At 33.2% G+C, this 20,607-nt stretch overlaps 1 protein-coding gene across 1 annotated transcript; it reads left to right on the forward strand.

Annotated features, from left to right (window-relative positions):
* Window positions 1-11,042: 11,042 nt before the first annotated feature.
* On the forward strand, window positions 11,043-16,352 carry LOC142239508 (uncharacterized). The gene has a single exon (XM_075311299.1). It carries the CDS (start codon window positions 11,043-11,045, stop codon window positions 16,350-16,352), a length of 5,310 nt encoding a protein of 1,769 aa, XP_075167414.1.
* Window positions 16,353-20,607: the final 4,255 nt, after the last annotated feature.

Genomic DNA, 20,607 nt, shown 5'->3' on the forward strand with positions numbered 1-20,607 from the left:
AGAAATAAAATTTTGAGAAAGTTTTCTATAGAAATAAAAGTGTGACAAAAGTTTTATATAAAAATAAAAGTTTGACAAAAGTTTTGTGTTTTTGCAAAAATTTTCTATAGAAATAAATTTTTGACAAAATTTTCTATAGAAATAAAATTTCCTAAAGAAATAAAATTTTGACAAAATTTTCTATAGAAATAAAATTTTGACAAAAGTTTCTATAGAAATAAAATTTTGACAAAAGTTTTGTATAGAAATAACATTTTGACAAAAGGTTTTTATAAAAATAAAATTTTGGCAAAATTTTCTATAGAAATAAAATTTTGACAACATTTTTGTATAGAAATAAAATTTTGAGAAAATTTTCAACAGAAATAAAATTTTGACGAAATTTTCTATAGAAATAATGTCTTATTCAGAAGAGGCGTAGTATTTTTAAATTTTGGGAAGCTCCTCCGTACTGTCCTAGGCACTCTTGGACCTTACGTTTTCAAGTCACTGCTCATTGTCTTATAATTAACAATTATTATTATTTTTCCCTAGAAAGATGCCCTCCATCAACCTATCTTTTAGGGAATTTGATTTTTGCATCAACAATTATTGGATTTATAATTTGAATTTTGCTTCTAAGTGGTTTTTAAATTAAATATTAAACGAAAAATGAATTTAAATTATAAAGCAATTTATATAGCTTTACTTGTTGGCGTATGTTCATTTGTTATTAATTAATTGCAAAATAGTAATCCAACACATATTTTTTACAACAACATAGAATAGCTGTACGTTTTAATAAAATTGTCGTTTATGTGTTTAAATCGTTTTTGGATGGATTCGAATCAATTACAAATCATTGGCTTTATACGTATGACATATACACTATGTAAGGCTCCTGGAGTTCAAAAGGGTAAGAAGAATAATATGACAGGCCTTGAGGTATTGAAAAAATATATACCCATTACTAAAGGCCATGCTTTTGACGAGCAGAGATTTACGACCAATTTTGCAAAATCAGTTACTTAACAACCTTATGCCAAGTTTCTACGAACTGCAGCTCCATCCTCTTATTATGCTGAGTTGGACCCGTTCGACTTATATGTGTTCGAACTGAAAAATTGATTGAAATTATCAGTAAGGAGTTCAGATATCGTCGTACAATTCTTTTGTCAACATTTTATTTCTATAGAACATTTTTTTCAACATTTTATTTCTATAGAAAATGTTGTCAAATTTTATTTCTATAGAACATTTTGCCAAAATAGTCTATAGAAATTTTTTATCAAAAATTTATTTCTTTACAAAAGTTTTGTCAAAATTTTATTTCTATAGAAAATTTTGTGAAAATTTTATTTCTATAGAAAATTTTGTGAAAATTTTATTTCTATAGAAAATTTTGTCAAAATTTTATTTCTATAGAAAATTTTGTCAAAATTTTATTTCCATACAAAGTTTTGTCAAAATTTTATTTCTATTTTATATTTATAGAAAAATTTTTGTAAATTTTTTTTCTATAGAAAAAATTTTTTAAATTTTTTTCTATAGAAAAATTTGATAAATATTTTTCTATAGAAAATTTTGTTAAAATTTTATTTCTATAGAAAATTTTGTCAAAATTTGTTAAAATTTTTTTTCTATAGACAATTTTGTCAAAATTTTATTTCTATAGACATTTTTTATCAAAATTTTATTTCTAAAGAAAATTTTGTCAAAATTTTATTTCTATAGAAAATGTTGTCAAAATTTTTTTTCTATCGAAAATTTATTCAATATTTTATTTCTAAAGAAAATTTTGTCAAAATTTTATTTCTATACAAAATTGTGTAAAAATTTTATTTCTATACAAAAATTTTCTCAAAATTTTATTTCTATAGACAATTTTGTCAAAATTATATTTCTATAGACAATTTTGTCAAAATTATATTTCTATAGACAATTTTGTCAAAATTGCAAGTAGAGGATGCTGATGAGGAATGTGGTAATTCCGAAACGTGCGTCCATCCAACCATCTTGCAGTCTATAGGGCTTTGCCCAAATAAATTTGACAAACATTCTTTTCCTCTGTTGGTTAAGCTACTCTTGTAGTTTAGTCAATGTATGGTTTTAAGCTGAAATAAAAAAAAAAACGACAACAATGCTTAAAGAACAAAACCAACAATAACAAAACAAAACAAATGGAAAAAGAAGAGGAGGCACGCTCAAAATAAACCCAGCCATGTGAATTCAAATCGATGATTTGACAGTGGCATAGGAAAAGAGATATGTTTGTTTCGAATTCATTTGGCATAAGCCGGCTATCAATGTAAAACCTTTTTTCGGAGGGTTCAAGTGTGGTTTTTGTTGGGTTTAATAAACTGCCTGAATTTATTCTGATAATTGGTTGATAGTTTTGCTGCAAGTAGAGGATGCTGATGAGGAATGTGGTAATTCCGAAACGTGCGTCCATCCAACCATCTTGCAGTCTATAGGGCTTTGCCCAAATAAATTTGACAAACATTATTTTCCTCTGTTGGTTAAGCTACTCTTGTAGTTTAGTCAATGTATGGTTTTAAGCTGAAATAAAAAAAAAACGACAACAATGCTTAAAGAACAAAACCAACAATAACAAAACAAAACAAATGGAAAATTTTATTTCTATAGAATTTTTTTGTCAAAATTTTATTTCTATAGAAAATTTTGTCAAAATTTTATTTCTAGAGAAAATTTTGTCAAAATTTTATTTCTATAAAAAATGTTGTCAAAATTTTATTTCTATAGAAAATTTTGTCAAAATTTTATTTCCATAGAAAGTTATGTCAATATTTTATTTCTGTAGACAATTTTATCAACATTTTATTTCTATAGAAAATTTTGTCAAAATTTTATTTTTGTAGAAAAATTTGTTAAAATTTTATTTCTATAGAAAATTTTTTCAAAATTTTATTTCTATAGAAAATTTTGTCAAAATTTTATTTCTAGATTAAAAATTGCTTCTATAGAAAAATTTTTTAAAATTTTTTTCTATGGAAAAATTTTTTAACATTTTTTTCTATAGAAAAATTTGTTAAATTTTTTTCTATAGAATAATTTGTTATATTTTTTTATAGAAAATTTTGTCAAAATTTTATTTCTATGGAAAATTTTGTCAAAATTTCATTTCTATAGAAAATTTTGTCAAAATTTTATATCTATAGAAAATTTTGTCAAAATTTGATTTCTATAGAAAATTTTGTCAAAATTTTATTTCTATACAAAATTTTGTCAAAATTTTATTTCTAAAGAAAATTTTGTCAAAATTTTATTTCTATAGAAAATTTTGTTAAATTTTTGTTAAAGGGCTTACTATAAGGCCCCCAATTGCCCCTATTGTTTATATAACAAAAAACTGCTTTCTATAGGATATGTACGAATATGTGCATCCACAATCGCATTTCATAAGCAGTATATATGTATACACGTGTGTGTTCATTTACATACACACAAATGTACGTTCGAATACTATCAAAAATTAATAATGTCAATCAAACATGTATGGATTTAATTAATTTTCGTCCTCCTCCATTTGTTTATATTAGAATCAATTAAGTAAAACAACAATTTCATTTAATTTACATACCACAATTTGTAAACACACAAACTCAAATGAGAAAAAAACACAACTCTTTTTCTCTCTCTCGCACACCAACACCCAGAACACATTCTGGATATAGTGGTATGGAAAAAAGACCTTACAAATGAAACATATTTTGTAACAATTTAATATAATCTACTTAGGCTTTGGTCACGCAATATGTTGATGTAAGCCAAAGAGGATAATGTGGCTTAGGGGACTCGGAACAGGACAATGGCCTAGAAGTAGGAGATGGTGAATATGGTTCCGACTAGACCATGTTGTCCAAAAATATTTGCTTCACCACATTCACAACAACTAACAACATTAGTTGCATTAAATGAACTATTAAAAATCGGAAATTAGAATAAAACTAGTACAAGACTACAAGTATGTTAATAGTCATATGGCTTAGAGTGAGTATGAAATAGTTATTAATGTGTATTAGGGTGTAATGAAAATTAAATGGAAAATGTGGAAGTTTTTTATAATTATTTAAAAGAAATATTTAGATTAAGTCATATTTCCATCGTGTTCCAATGCGATTAGCATAAACGCCCCCTCAGCAAGGCTGGTAATATTTCTTATTGTTTCAAAGCTTCTCTGAGTAATTTCACCGCAATGTGAAACACCATTCGGACTCAGCTATGAAAAGTAGGACACATGTCATTGAGTTTAAATCTAGAATCAGGTAGCACACATTGATAAGAGAGTGCTACCTGAGTTTTGACAAAATTTTCTATAGAAATAAAATTTTGACAAAATTTTCTATTAAAATAAAATTTTGACAAAATTTTCTATCAAAATAAAATTTTTACAAAAAAAAAAAAGTTCTCTAAGAATAAAATTTAGACAAAATTTTCTCTAGAAATAAAATTTTGACAAAATTTTCTCTAGAAATAAAATTTTGACAAAATTTTTTCTAGGAATAAAATTTTGACAAAAAATACAACTTTTGACAACATTTTGTATAGGAAAAAATTTTGGCAAAATTTTCTGTGAGAATATAAAATTGACAAAATATTCTCTGAGAATAAAATGTTGACAAAATTTTTTTCTGAGAATAAAATATTGACGAAATCTTCTCTAGGAATAAAATGACGACAACATTTTCTCTAGGAATAAAATGTTGACAAAATTTCAATAGAAATAAATTTTTGACAAAAAAACTTTTTCTAGCAATAAAATTTTGACATTTTCTGTGAGAATAAAAAATTGACAAAATTTTCTCTGAGAATAAAATGTTGACAAAAATTTTCTCTGAGAATAAAATATTGACAAAATCTTCTCTGAGAATAAAATATTGACGAAATCTTCTCTAGGAATAAAATGTTGACAACATTTTCGCTAGGAATAAAATGTTGACAAAATTTTCTATAGAAAAAAATTTGACAAAATTTTCTATAGAAAAAAAAAAAATGTTGACAAATTTCAAGAGAAATTAAATTTTGACAAAAAATAAAACTTTTGACAAAATTTTCTATAGAAATAAAATTTTGACAAAAAATAAAACTTTTTCTAGAAATAAAGTTTTGACATTTTCTGTGAGAATAAACAAGTATATACGGCCGTAAGTTCGGCCAGGCCGAATCTTATGTACCCTCCACCAAGGATTGCGTAGGAACTTCTACTAAAGGCTGTCATCCACAATCGAATTACTTGGGTTGCGATAACACTTGCCGATGGCAAGGTATCGTAAAACTTTTTAACACTGTCTTCTAAATTGTAAGTTAGCCCATACGGGGTATATATTAAACAAAAAAAGGCCGATTAAATACGTATATAATATAGTTTGACAAAATTTTCTATAGAAATGAAAACTTGACAAATTTTCTATAGAAATAAAAACTTGACAAAATTTTCTATAGAAATAAAATGTTGACAAAATTTTCTATGGAAGTAAAATGTTGACAAAATTTTGTATAGAAATAAAATGTTGACAAAATTTTCTACAGAAATAAACTTTTTACAAAATTTTCTATAAAAATAAAATTTTGACAAAACTCTCTATGGAAATAAAATTTTGACAAACATTTCTATAGAAATAAACGTTTGACAAAACTTTCTATAGAAATGAAATTTTGACACAACTTTCTATAGTAATAAAATTTGACAAAATTTTCTATGGAAATAAAGTTTTGGTAGATTATTTTTGGCGATATGGACCAATTTTTGTGTAATAAGTCACTGGCTATATATAACTACAGACCGATATTGACCAATTTCTAAAGGGTGATTTGTTAAGAGCTTGATAACTTTTTTTAAAAAAAAAACGCATAAAATTTGCAAAATCTCATCGGTTCTTTATTTGAAACGTTAGATTGGTCCATGACATTTACTTTTTGAAGATAATTTCATTTAAATATTGACCGCGGCTGCGTCTTAGGTGGTCCATTCGGAAAGTCCAATTTTGGGCAACTTTTTCGAGCATTTCGGCCGGAATAGCCCGAATTTCTTCGGAAATGTTGTCTTCCAAAGCTGGAATAGTTGCTGGCTTATTTCTGTAGACTTTAGACTTGACGTAGCCCCACAAAAAATAGTCTAAAGGCGTCAAATCGCATGATCTTGGTGGCCAACTTACCGGTCCATTTCTTGAGATGAATTGTTCTCCGAAGTTTTCCCTCAAAATGGCCATAGAATCGCGAGCTGTGTGGCATGTAGCGCCATCTTGTTGAAACCACATGTCAACCAAGTTCAGTTCTTCCATTTTTGGCAACAAAAAGTTTGTTAGCATCGAACGATAGCGATCGCCATTCACCGTAACGTTGCGTCCAACAGCATCTTTGAAAAAATACGGTCCAATGATTCCACCAGCGTACAAACCACACCAAACAGTGCATTTTTCGGGATGCATGGGCAGTTCTTGAACGGCTTCTGGTTGCTCTTCACTCCAAATGCGGCAATTTTGCTTATTTACGTAGCCATTCAACCAGAAATGAGCCTCATCGCTGAACAAAATTTGTCGATAAACATATTTCGAACCGAACACTGATTTTGGTAATAAAATTCAATGATTTGCAAGCGTTGCTCGTTAGTAAGTCTATTCATGATGAAATGTCAAAGCATACTGAGCATCTTTCTCTTTGACACCATGTCTGAAATCCCACGTGATCTGTCAAATACTAATGCATGAAAATCCTAACCTCAAAAGAATCACCCTTTACATGGCTGTTAGAGGCCATATATTGACAAAATGTACCAAATTTCAACCGCATCGGATGACTTTTGCTATATATAATTATGGACCGATATGGACCAATTTTTGCATGGTTGTTAGATACCATATACTAACACCATGTACCAAATTTCAACTGGATCGGATGAATTTCGCTCCTCCAAGAGGCTCCTGAGGTCAAATCTGGGGATCGGTTTATATGGGAGCTATATATAATTATGAACCGATATGGACCAATTTTTGCATGGTTGTTAGAGACTATATACTAACACCACGTACTAAATTTCAATTGGATCGGATGAATATTGCTCCTCCAAGAGGCTCCGGAGTTCAAATCTGGGGATCGGTTTATATGGGAGCTATATATAATTATGAACCGATATGGACCAATTTTTGCATGGTTGTTAGAGGCCGTATACTAACATCAGGTACCAAATTTCAACAGGATCGGATGAATTTTGCCCCTCCAAGAGGCTCCGGAGGTCAAATCTGGGGATCGGTTTATATGGGGGCTATATATAATTATGGACCGATATGGACCAATTTTTGCATGGTTGTTAGAGACCGTATATTAACATCAGGTACCACATTTCAACCGGATCGGATGAATTCTTCCCCTCCAAGAGGCTCCGGAGGTCAAATCTGGGGATCGGTTTATATGGGGGCTATATATAATTATGGACCGACATGGACCAATTTTTGCATGGGTGTTAGAGACCGTATACTAAGACCACGTACTAAATTTCAACCGGATCGGATGAATTTTGCTCCTCCAAGAGGCTCCGGAGGTCAAATCTGGGGATCGGTTTATATGGGAGCTATATATAATTATGGACCGATATGGACCAATTTTTGCATGGTTGTTAGAGGCCGTATACTAACATCAGGTACCAAATTTCAACCGGATCGGATGAATTTTGCTGCTCCGGGAGGCTCCCCAAGCCAAATTTGGGGATCGGTTTATATGGGGGCTATACGTAAACGTGGTCCGATATGGCCGATTTTCAATACCATCCGACCTACATCAATAACAACTACTTGTGCCAAGTTTCAAGTCGATAGCTTGTTTCGTTCGGAAGTTAGCGTGATTTCCGCAGACGGACGGACAGCCGGACAGACGGACAGACGGACGGACGGACGGACATGCTTAGATCGACTCAGAATTTCACCACGACCCAGAATATATATACTTTATGGGGTCTTAGAGCAATATTTCGATGTGTTACAAACGGAATGACAAAGTTAATATACCCCCATCCTATGGTGGAGGGTATAAAAATTGACAAAATTTTCTCCGAGAATAAATTGTTGACAAAATTTTCTCTGAGAATAAAATATTAACAAAATCTTCTCTTAGAATAAAATATTGACGAAGTCTCCTCTAGGAATAAAATGCTGACAACATTTTCTCTAGGAATAAAATGTTGACAAAATTTTCTATAGAAAAAATTTTGACAAAATTTTCTATAGCAAAAATTTTGACAAAATTTTCTATAGAAAAAATTTTGACAAAATTTTCTATAGAAAAAATTTTGATAAAATTTTCTATAGAAAAAAATTTTGACAAAATTTCAATAGAAATAAAATTTTTACAAAAAATAAAACTTTTGACAACATTTTCTATAGAAATACAATTTTGACAAAATATTTTCTAGGAATAAAATTTTGAAAAAAAATAAAATTTTTGACAACATTTTGTATAGGATAAAATTTTGACAACATTTTCTGTGAGAATAAAAAATTGAAAAAATTTTCTCTGAGAATAACATATTGATGAAATCTTCTCTAGGAATAAAATGATGACAACATTTTCTATAGGAATAAAATGTTGACAAAAATTTCTATAGAAAAAAATGTTGACTAAATTTTCTATTTGTTTGTGTCACAGAATTGCATCCCTAATTGTAATAAGCGACTCTTTAAAGCTAAGATTTGCCATAAGTTCAAATGCAGGTGGCGTTGCCCTGCATTCGTTAAGATAATGAATACATCAAACAAATGTTAGTTGTTAAGTTCTTGCCTAAATAAAGTGTTACTTTGTATTTAACATCGAAACGAACAACACGGTAATTTCCATCATTTCAATCAGGGATACTTCCACCATTCTAACCCTTTTGTTTCCACATTTTCTTTTTCTATCCTTCTTCGAGGAAACATTTGGTCCAAATCGAGTGGTTTCATAAATTATTATTGGTGTTTTGCAGCCATCTAGACCTTTATCCAGCCAATTTCTCTTCGAATCATCCCCTAAACATTTTTGGTCCATCCGAACCGGATTTCTGCAAGAAGTTGGTACCGGTTGCATAACAGTAATCCCTAGACACTACTTGATTTAATCACTCAGGAGCATATCCCACATTCCCATCTGTCCCAGGTTTGCATTTGTCTCTATATTGTCTTCAATGGTATGTACGTTTCGATTAAGCAAATAGTATTGTGTTGAACGGCAATAGAAAAGGCGCGAATGAATGAGTCAGTCGAATTATTCTTTTTTTTGCGATTTCGTTTTTTAACGAGAGTTCCCCAAATTCTAAATGTGCAAAAGTAAAACGCATAATACAAATTTTATAAATGCTATAAAAGCTTAAATTCCAAAGAAAAAATTGTGCGGTTCAAAAATTCCATAAAATCCACGAGCATTTCTAAGCGAACCGAATATTACTAAGGTATTTTAGATATTCGCCATTTTCCGAGCAAAAGAAAAAAAAAATCGTTTAAAATTCTCAATTCATATAAAATTCATATGAAAGCTTTAAAAATTAAACGAGTGTCTTTCCCAATGTTACCATTTTCCATGTTCTGAAAAAATAATTTCTATCTTAATTCTTTAAGAGTTGCAATAAATGGCAAATACAAAAAGAAAATAAAAAAGGAGAAAGTGAAAAAGGCGTCAAAGTGATCACATGTGTGCTTTACGTATATTTCTTTATGTGTGATATTTTTGCCACATTGGTACAACTAGAAAAAAGAAAGAAGGGAATAATAAGTATTTTGCTATGATATGTTCGAAAACATAACCTGAAATATTAAGTGTCCATATATACACGTTAATTTTTTATATACATATATATATAATATTGTGCGAAGGAACAACCAAAAGATAGAAAAGTTCAAGTCTCCACATTGGCTGAAACCGTTACGTAAACCAAAACCTGTTTCTTAATTGGTACGTACATACATACATATATTTATTACTTCTCTCCCAACATATTTCTTTCCCGCTCCCGCTTTATTCTCATTTTACATTATACCCATGTTCCTTCTCCCATATCAACGTACAAAGATGGAACGAGTGAATTTGTTTGAGCTAAACTAAGTCTAACTTATCACACTCAATTGCTCTTACCATAGAAATGACAATTGGTTCATTTCCATATTCCCTTCGATAATTAAATAGCTCGGTGATCGATAATTCACAGATTCAACATGAATATGAGATAGTCATCGACAAGAATAACTATGACATAAAAAAAAAAAAAATTGGTTAAAGACGATTAAATATTCCTTGAAATATTGGTAATTTAGATTGCTGGTTATTTTTTCCCATAAATCCTTACATCCAAAATTGGTATTCAGGCCCATACGTTCATGGATGAATAAGAGTGCAAAACAGAGTAAATTTTAATGCTATCATATTAAGGTGACCAGCTTGGCAATCCAAAAAATAAAATATTGTTGCACAATTTACTACCATTCTAATAAAATATTTTTTCGATAAAAGAAATACATTTTCTAACTATTTTTTTTAAATTTAATTTGTTGCATGTAAACATATATTAGAAACAAAATTTCTTAAAAATAGTTGGAACACTCCTACATTTGTTAAATATATTGAATATGAAATAATTCGTATTTCTCTTTCATTGTTCGATGTTTTGAAGTGTGTTAAGATATTTTGAACGGCGATCGGCTTTTCATTTCTAAGATCTATGAATCAATGCGTTTTGTTTCATACAAATTATATTGTGGTTACCCTGTCGTCCAATTTTATGGGTTTAAGGTGTAATACTTATAGTATTTTTGCTTTATTTCAAAAATTGGCTTCTTTGGAATCTATGATTGACTTTACGGTTTTGTGTTAGAGAAGTGATCTAACCCAAGGTTGTCACATACGTTTCATAACGCTGATGAAATATTAACTTGTCCGACTACAATAGTCAATATATTTCGAATATTTTTCCTTTTCTTCTGTTTTTTGGAAGTTGTTACAAATCTTTAGTTTCTTTTGGTCAGTATCTTTATTTGTACCCGTTTTCTGCCTATTTTTTCGTTCCTTTGCAGTTCTGAATTACCATGAGCGCATTGGAAAAATTTATTCGGGCCAATGATAAATTGGTCAAATTCGAACAGGAATTGACCGATGCAGTCATTTCCGATTCGACTATTTATTCTCTCGAAGTCCATCGAGAGGAATTAAAGTCTATGTGGTCCACTATTAAAGGTCTTTACGACAAATGTATTGACCACTTTGATAAAGAGGAAAAGAAGGAAGATAAGGCAAAGGGCAAAGGGGATAAATCATTGGATACTGACTCAGAGGAAGGGAATTCCCTTCAAGATAGTGTAAATGCTAGATTTCACAGTTCCTATGATACTTATGTCCGAGTTGTTTCCAAAATTAGTTCCGATATCCATAATCGATCTGAAGTTCCAAGAACTACTGTCCAAAATTCGAATTTCCATTTGCCTGCTTGCGATACGGAGTCGTTTCGGGGTGACTATCAATCATGGCCTTCTTTCCGAGACATGTTCTCCGCCATATATGTTAATAATTCCAGCCTCTCAAAGGTTCAGAAACTTTTTCATTTGAGAAAGAAAACTGAAGGAGAGGCGCATGACATCGTCAAGAAATGTCCCTTAACCAATAGTGGCTTTGATATTGCATGGGCTAATCTAAGGGATAGATTCGAAAACAAAAGGATGCTGGTCCACAGCCAGCTCCGACAGCTTTTCAATCTGACACCGATTAATACCGAATCGAGCGAGGAAATTAAATGCATTCAGAGGGACATTAATTCCTGCATTTCATCCTTAAAAATGTATGACATTGATGTCTCCAGCTGGGATGCAATTTTTGTATACATTTGCTCAACGAAGCTACCTCGTGTTACTCTTTCATTGTGGGAACAATCAATTCTGAACAAAAAGGATTTGTCGAGTTGGAATGACTTGGATTGTTTTTTGTCTAGTCGTTATCAGACTCTGGAAACCATCAGCGAAATTAATGGACCTTCTAAGACTGAGAAATCTCCTTCCTATTCTAGGAAAGTAATTTCATCGATGAGCAAGAAGGTTAATAGCAACCATACAAAAATTTCTTCTTCCTCATCGAATCCTTTATGTAATTTATGTTCCAACGAATCTCATACGATCCGCAAATGTCCGAAGTTTCTTAACATGAATGTCGAGGATAAAGTCTCGTACATTCGTAGACAGAACTTATGTCTGAATTGTTTTGCTAAAGCCCATGGTGTAAAGGATTGCAAAAGTCCACATAACTGCTTCTCATGTGGAAAAAGGCATAATACGCTTTTACACCGTGACTTTAACTCATCGCAGGCTGTGCGGTCCATACCGAACCCAGGCTGTCAAGTTCAGGTTCCAAATCCCCATCCAATACAGTCCACGGTTCCTCCGACAGCCACTAATTATGTGAATACTGAGCCTATATCTTTACAGCCTTCGACATCTGGCAGAATCCAATCGTGTTTTGCTTCACATTCTCACCATGTATTGCTCGGCACAGCTTTAGTTCAAATCACCCATATCGGGGTGAAATATTTCGTTAGAGCCTTGATTGATTCCGGATCTCAAGGTTCTTTTATTTCTGAACGCGTTTTCAATATCCTTAAATTACCATTTCAATCTATTGACGCCGAAATTGCTGGCCTTAATGGTGTCACATCCGCAAAAGCTAGAAAATTGGCAACATTTTCAATATGCCCCCGTTTTACCTCAGATTTTGAGGTAGACGTTAGGGCTTTAGTTGTTCCGCGACTTTCAGGCGATCTTCCAAGTACTTCCATTAATCGTTCCGTTCTAACAAATTTCCCTGATATTCAACTCGCTGACCCAAAGTTCTACGAAAGTGACCGAATCGATTTATTGATTGGTGCGGATTTATTCAACAGTATTATGTTGGAAAATGTTCATCGTAATATTTGTGGCTCTCTGATTGCTCAGGAGACGGTATTTGGGTGGATAGTAACTGGACCTGTTCAGTCACATCCCAAAATATCATCATTTTCCACAGTTGTATCCTTTTGTACAGAAACAAATTTGGAAAAACAGCTGAAGCGTTTTTGGGAGGTGGAGGAAGTTCCACAAAAACCTCACATTTCTGATTCGGATTCATTTTGCGAAAAATTATATTCTGATACCACTACACGGGATGTAAACGGTCGGTATATAGTGTCTCTTCCGTTTAAGCCATCGTTTACAGAAAGTTCCCTTTCAATAGGTCCATCGAGATCTATCGCAAAAGCTCAATTCTTGAGAAATGAATCTCGGTTATTGAGAAACATGGACCAGAAAGAGCAATACGATTCGGTTGTACACGAATATATAGATTTGGGTCATATGGTGAAAGTTCCTACGCCTGCCTATGAAAATTTTCCTACGCACTACTATCTTCCTCATCATGCTGTGATTAAGCCTGATAGGACCACTACAAAGGTAAGAGTTGTATTCAATGCCTCTTGCCCCAGCTCTTCAGGTACATCATTGAATGACGTCCTATATCCAGGACCAATCCTCCAAAACGATTTGACGTTACTTCTCTTACGATGGCGATTTTATCGCTTCGTTTTTAGTGCGGACATCGAAAAGATGTACCGGCAGATACGTGTTAATCCAAAAGACTCAAGATTTCAAAGAATTCTTTTTCGTTCCAATCCCAATGACCAAATTGAGGATTTTGAATTACAGACAGTCACTTTTGGGGTTAATGCGGCACCATACTTGGCAATTAGAACGTTATTACAACTGTCAAATGATTGTAGTGATTCACATCCTATGGCTAGTCAAATAATTCGTGATGACATGTACGTTGATGATGTTCTTAGCGGATGCCATGATCTCCAAACGGCCTTTGAGGCAAAAAATCAACTGGTTTCCGCTCTGAATTCCGCGTGCTTTCCTTTAAGAAAATGGACATCAAATTCAGCCAAACTTCTACAATCATTGCCAAAGGAACATGTTCTGAAACAAGATTTCCTAGTCTTCGATGACTCTAGTCAAATCAAAACCCTAGGAGTTAAATGGAATGCCATGTCCGATTGTTTCCTTTTTGACATTCAGGCTTTATCACCAAGAACGAGGTATACCAAAAGGCAAGTACTTTCGGAGATATCAAGGATATTTGATCCAGCGGGATGGCTATCTCCTATTGTAATCCTCGCTAAGATTCTTATGCGAAATGTGTGGCTTTCCAAAGTTGCTTGGGACGAGGATATCACACCCAAGTGCTTTCAAGACTGGGTACAGTTCTTACAAAATTTTTCGTCCACCAATTCCATTCAAATACCTCGATGGATTTCCTACTCCCCCATATGTAGCCTTCAATTTCATGCATTTTGTGATGCATCAGAAAATGCTTATGCTGCGGTAATATATACCCGCATCCAATTAGAAAACGACTCTGTCTGCATCAATTTGTTGACTTCCAAATCTCGAGTGGCTCCGGTTAAATCACTTTCGATTCCAAAACTCGAACTTTGTGGAGCTGCCTTATTAGCAGATGTCGTCGAATCTGTTGTTCCATCTATGAAGGTAACGAACTACGAGATTTATAAATGGACCGACTCCTCTATAGTCCTAGCCTGGCTACGAAAACCTGCATGTCATTGGAAAACTTTTGTTGCCAATCGTGTGTCGCTGATATACAACAAAGTAGGTGTGGACAACTGGTTTCACATAGATACCCGATCAAATCCTGCGGACTTGGCCAGCCGAGGTGTTTATCCGAAGGACTTAGTCAACAATTCATTATGGTGGTCAGGACCGCATTGGTTGGTAGAACCACCAAACTGTTGGCCTTTATGTAATGACTTTCCATCTGAGACTGATTTAGAGCAAAAAGTTGTAAGGGTACACTTTGTTGCTGATTCCAGTGACATAGATCTTCTTGAACGTTTTTCGTCTTTCCAACATGCCATTCGAGTCATATGCTACGTTTACAGATTTTTCCTCAGAACCCATCCAAAATATCGCCATTCATTCTCATTTGATTCAACCGATTTAACTGCTACAGAGGTCACGAAAGTAAGAGACAAATTAATTGTTCTTTCCCAAGTGAAATATTTCCCTGACGTTCATGAAGCTTTACTTCAGAAGAAAACGATTCCAAAATCATCCTCTATCAACAGTCTTAACCCTTTCCTAGATGGTCATGGCATTATTCGTGCATTTGGTCGATTAGCTTATTCACCAGCCCTGAGTTATAATGAACGTTATCCAATCATTCTTCCGTACAACTGTCCTTTTAGCCGACTTTTAGTCCAATTTACTCACGTCCTAAGTCTCCACGGCGGTAATCAACAGGTCCTCAATATTGTTAGACTCCAATTTTGGATTCCGAAGTTAAAAAACTTGATCAAAACTATCATTCATAAGTGCAAAATATGTGTCCTTCACAGAAGAAAACTTCAAACTCAGCTCATGGCTGCTCTTCCTCCCGCCCGAACTATCCTTAAGCGTCCATTTCATAATACGGGTGTGGATTTTGCCGGCCCGTTTGATATTAAGAGTTTTTCTGGACGAGGTTCAAAAATTTCCAAAGGCTATGTATGTTTGTTCGTGTGTTTTGCTACCAAAGCAATTCATCTGGAAGCCACTTCCTCGTTATCTACTTCCACTTTCTTAGCCGCTTTTCAACGTTTCATAGCCAGACGAGGGTGTCCCCTTAACATTTATTCTGACAACGGAAAGAATTTTGTTGGGGCATCACGGGAAATTGTTAAGGATTTCCTAATAGCCTCTCGATCTAATATTGTGTCACAATTTGCCCACCAGCAACTCTCCTGGCATTTCATTCCTCCCGGTGCACCACACATGGGTGGTTTATGGGAAGCCGGAGTGAAAAGTTTTAAGAACCATTTCAAGAAAATTTCCGGGGGTTTCACTTATTCTTTTGAAGAATTTTGCACTCTCTTATCAAAAATCGAATCCTGCCTAAATTCCAGACCAATATCCAGAATGTCAGAAGATCCCACGGATCTGAATCCGCTTACGCCAGGACACTTCCTTACTGGTGGACCCTTATTGGCCCCTCCAGAACCTTCTTATGATACTCATCCCGAATCGGTTGTTAATCGTTGGCAGCGCGTCAAAGTTCTTCAGCAACACTTCTGTCAACGATGGAAAACCGAATACTTAAGGGAACTCCATAAGAGAAATAAATGGAAAAATCCCGAAAAGGATATAGAAATTGATTCTGTCGTTGTCATTCGTGATGAAAACCTTCCACCCAACGAATGGCGAATTGGTCGAGTTGTAAAACTATACCCAGGAAAAGACAAGCGAGTAAGAGTAGTTGATGTATACACAGCGAAAGGTGTAATAACTCGACCCATTGTAAAGCTGGTAATTCTTCCAACAATTTAGCTAAGTGGCACACTCACTTCTCCCAAATCAAGTCCTTCCTACCGTCTCATTAAATTTTCTATAAACGTTTATTTGTAGCTTATTTTAATTTCAGGATGCCTAGAATCATAAAAAATAGGTCTTTGACACCAAAGCGACCCACAACGTACAAGCGAGCCTTCCAGTGTCGGATCTGCAAAAAATATCACCCATTGCGTCTTTGTAAACGATTTCTATCCATGGGTCCCTACCAACGGAAAAAAGCTGTAGAGAAGTTTAACTATTGTACAAACTGTTTAGCGCATGAACACTCAAGCTCTGGATGTTTTTCCAATACTGGATGTCACATTTGTCGAAAACTGCATCACACGCTTCTCCACCAAAAGCTTCCAAGTCGATCACGTAAAACTGACTCTGCAGTTTCAATAGTAACACATACTTTGCCGTCTCAAACTGTCACCATTCTTCCTACAGCTATTGTGAAAATTGCACACGGAGGTCGTCTACACCCAATTCGTGCCCTTATTGACACTGGCTCTGCCATAAGCCGCATTTCCCAGACAACGGTCACAAAGCTTGGTATTTCTACCAGCCGTGTGGAAAATACATTTATCTGCCAAATATCAATTCGAGCCATGTCTGATCCGAAAGCTAGATTTTCATCGAGTTTCCGTGTTGACAACAGAATTGCAATGAAAACCCCCTCAAATTCCTTGCCTTCTACATTTAAGGAAAAGTTCGTAAATTTGATCCTGGCGGACCCAACATTTTATGAGAATGCGCCGATTTCGATGATATTAGGAGCAGATGTTTACCCTAAGCTTATCCTCGGCGGTGTGATGCCCAATCAAGAAGGCAGGCTGATGGCACAGAACTCCATCTTGGGATGGTTGGTTTCCGGAACGTGCCCGCTTTGAAAATCTTCTCTAATATCAAATGATTTTTTTTTTATTGAACTCTTTATTCGAACTTTCTATATATACTTTTAAATAACTTTTTTTTTTTTTTTTTGATGGTACCCATCAAGGGGCCCGAAATGTTTGTGTCACAGAATTGCATCCCTAATTGTAATAAGCGACTCTTTAAAGCTAAGATTTGCCATAAGTTCAAATGCAGGTGGCGTTGCCCTGCATTCGTTAAGATAATGAATACATCAAACAAATGTTAGTTGTTAAGTTCTTGCCTAAATAAAGTGTTACTTTGTATTTAACATCGAAACGAACAACACGGTAATTTCCATCATTTCAATCAGGGATACTTCCACCATTCTAACTCTTTTGTTTCCACATTTTCTTTTTCTATCCTTCTTCGAGGAAACATTTGGTCCAAATCGAGTGGTTTCATAAATTATTATTGGTGTTTTGCAGCCATCTAGACCTTTATCCAGCCAATTTCTCTTCGAATCATCCCCTAAACACTATTGAAATAAAATTTTGACAAATAGAAATCAAAAACTTCAGTTTTTGTTAGTTTTTATAGTAAAACTTTCTTCAAATTGTTGGTAGATTTTTGTTTGCCTCCTGTGGCAATCTTGATTGCAAGTGGTCCATATCGCACAATTTTTAGGTATAAGCCCCATATAAATCATCCGATTTATTTGAAATTTGGCCCCTATCGGTCCATAACTATATATAGCTCAATATAAATCGACTCCTCGATTTGACTTCCGGAGCCTATTGGAAGACCAAATTCCACACGATCCGGTAATATAACTATACATCCTTGAAATACTATGGAGAAATTGGTCGATATCGATTCATAATTATATAGCCCTCACAAAAATGAATCCACGATTTGACCTCCGAGACTATGGGAGGATTAAATTCCATCCGGTAAAGTTGATATTTGTTACGTGATGTTAGTAATAATCATGCAAAAATTGGTCCATATCGTCCCTATCGGTTCATAATTAGAAACCGATCCCCAGATTTGATCTTCGAAGCGTCTTAGAGGAGAGTAAATTTCATCCGATCCGGCTGAAATGTGACCCTCACATTAAGAAGAAAGAAATATTCTTAGCACTAAGATTAGAATGCAGAATCAATCACATGGTAATTGATTTTGTCGGCACTTGAAAAATATTCTAGAATTTCCTAATGTAGACTCTAATAACATTTATTGCATGTTCTAACACAATTTTTTATAATAAACACTGGTTTTGGTTTCGTTTGAATGTAAAAATGGCCGGAAATGTTTGGTGTTGTTTTTATATATAAACCACTGATGTAATTAAAGGCAAATGTTGTCGGACATCGGAAGGAAATAGCAAAGTTTTATGGGTGACAATGGTAATGGAATTTGAAATGCTTTCTTTTGAGGGTTTATAAAATTTAAAACAAAAAAAATATAATTGCCTAATTCTGTGGTTGGGCGAAAGGCTGAGCGAAAAATTAATTTATACAAATATCATGGCCAAGGACAAATTGTGGAAGGGTTGTGTAATAACATAAGCATATGTTAGTTATGAGTTATGAGTAAGTCGAGATTTATGAACACAACTTCGCTTCAAGAGAATATAGTTCTTACGAAAAAATAATGAGTTAAAAATAGTAGAAATTGTCTATATAATAAATTATCGAAGGAACATTGGCCTATCACCACCTCACAAGGTATCTCGTAATCTAATTTCAATATTAAAATTAAGCTTTACTTGCCAAATCCATAGAAGTAGCTCTTAAAGTTAAATATTATTCATCATACGCATGGCCGAACTAATAAGGTAATAAAAATAAAATAAATCATACGCATGGGTGGACATTATAAATTTATAATTAATATTATTCATACGCCCTTGGAGATCAGCATTGAAATTTGTAATGTTGTTTTTTCATTTCTTGTTGAAACTTTCAGTTAAAAAATTCAGTGAGATATTCCAACAATTTTAAATGTTTAATTAAAATCTTTTAGTATTGGAAAAAAGTTAGGTCATTTTAAGAGAACGTTTCTTCTTTACACCATCTATAGCTTTAATCACCCTAATCGATTTATAATTCATCAGCTATGTTTCCAATTTAAAGTTAATAATATATTTGTGTAGTCTTTTAATTATATGCTTTCACATATTCTTTGATCTAGAATTTCAAATTAGGCAACGTTATATATGTCACGTTTCTCGTGTAATTGGAGGCCATTGCGGAAAAGTATGACGAGAACATATGAAACTTTTTTTTTTGATATTCAATATGCCATCAAAAACCATTCAAAACTCAGTTTCCCCTTCATTCCTCCATAAAACGACTTCAGAGGTTGTTTGTTTCCTCTAAAGCGAACTAAAAAAAAACGAAACTACTAAAAATAAATGCTACCAATTTCTCGTAGTCCTTGGCAAAAGAAGCTGCTCCTTCTCCTCTCGAATAGAAGTAAGAGTAAACTCACGTTTATATTTGCTTGGCATAGAATTCCATGGACTATGACCACCCTTACATTGAATTCATTTCATGCAGTACTTACATATCCACCATATCCATCCGCATCCACATCGATATCCACTTTCATTTCTACTTGGTAAACAAACACTTTGAAGTTTTCGTTTCGTTTCAATTTTTTTTTATGTTGACTTTGGGTAATTTTCAACGTTTTTGGATTTTGGTGGAAGGACAAACCCACACATATACATACCTACACATATAAACACACTTGTTTTAAGGACTCACTAGCGAGTTTCTAGTAAACATTGCTGCAAAGTGAAAGTTTACATAAAATGATATTAAGTAAAGACTTTTTGATCTTTTTCCATGAAACAAAAAATTCGATAGCTAAGTGAAATCAAAATCCTAGTAACAAAGCTTTCTAAGCTGCCATTCAAAAAGGGGTAAAAATCAATTTGTTTTTGTGCTAGTTAATGGTAGCGTAAAATCCAACCACAAACCTTGCTTGATTCACTTACTGATAAGATATGCTCGAGAAAAAAATGAATATGAAATTTTCAATAAGAGCCTGTGCTGGGAACTGGGTTATGTTACAATAACAAAATATCACCCTTTTATACCCGGAAATTTTGTCATTCCTGTACAAAAACATCAAAATATCTGGTCTCAAAAATTGTATTCAAAATTTTATTTCTATAGAAAATTTTGTCAAAATTTTATTTCTATAGAAAATTTTGTCAAAATTTTATTTCTACAGAAAATTTTGTCAAAATTTTATTTCTACAGAAAATTTCGTCAAAATTTTATTTCTTTTAAAAAATTTTTTCGAAATTTTATTTCTATAGAAAATTTTGTCAAAATTTTATTTCTACACAAAATTTTGTTCTAATTTTTATTTCTTTTAAAAA

This window comes from Haematobia irritans, chromosome 5, assembly GCF_050003625.1.
Source record: "Haematobia irritans isolate KBUSLIRL chromosome 5, ASM5000362v1, whole genome shotgun sequence".
NCBI classification, from domain to species: domain Eukaryota; kingdom Metazoa; phylum Arthropoda; class Insecta; order Diptera; family Muscidae; genus Haematobia; species Haematobia irritans.

Excerpts from the sequence above, each read along its gene's own strand:
- LOC142239508 (XM_075311299.1), top strand. The coding sequence starts at position 11,043 with ATGAGCGCATTGGAAAAATTTATTCGGGCCAATGATAAATTGGTCAAA.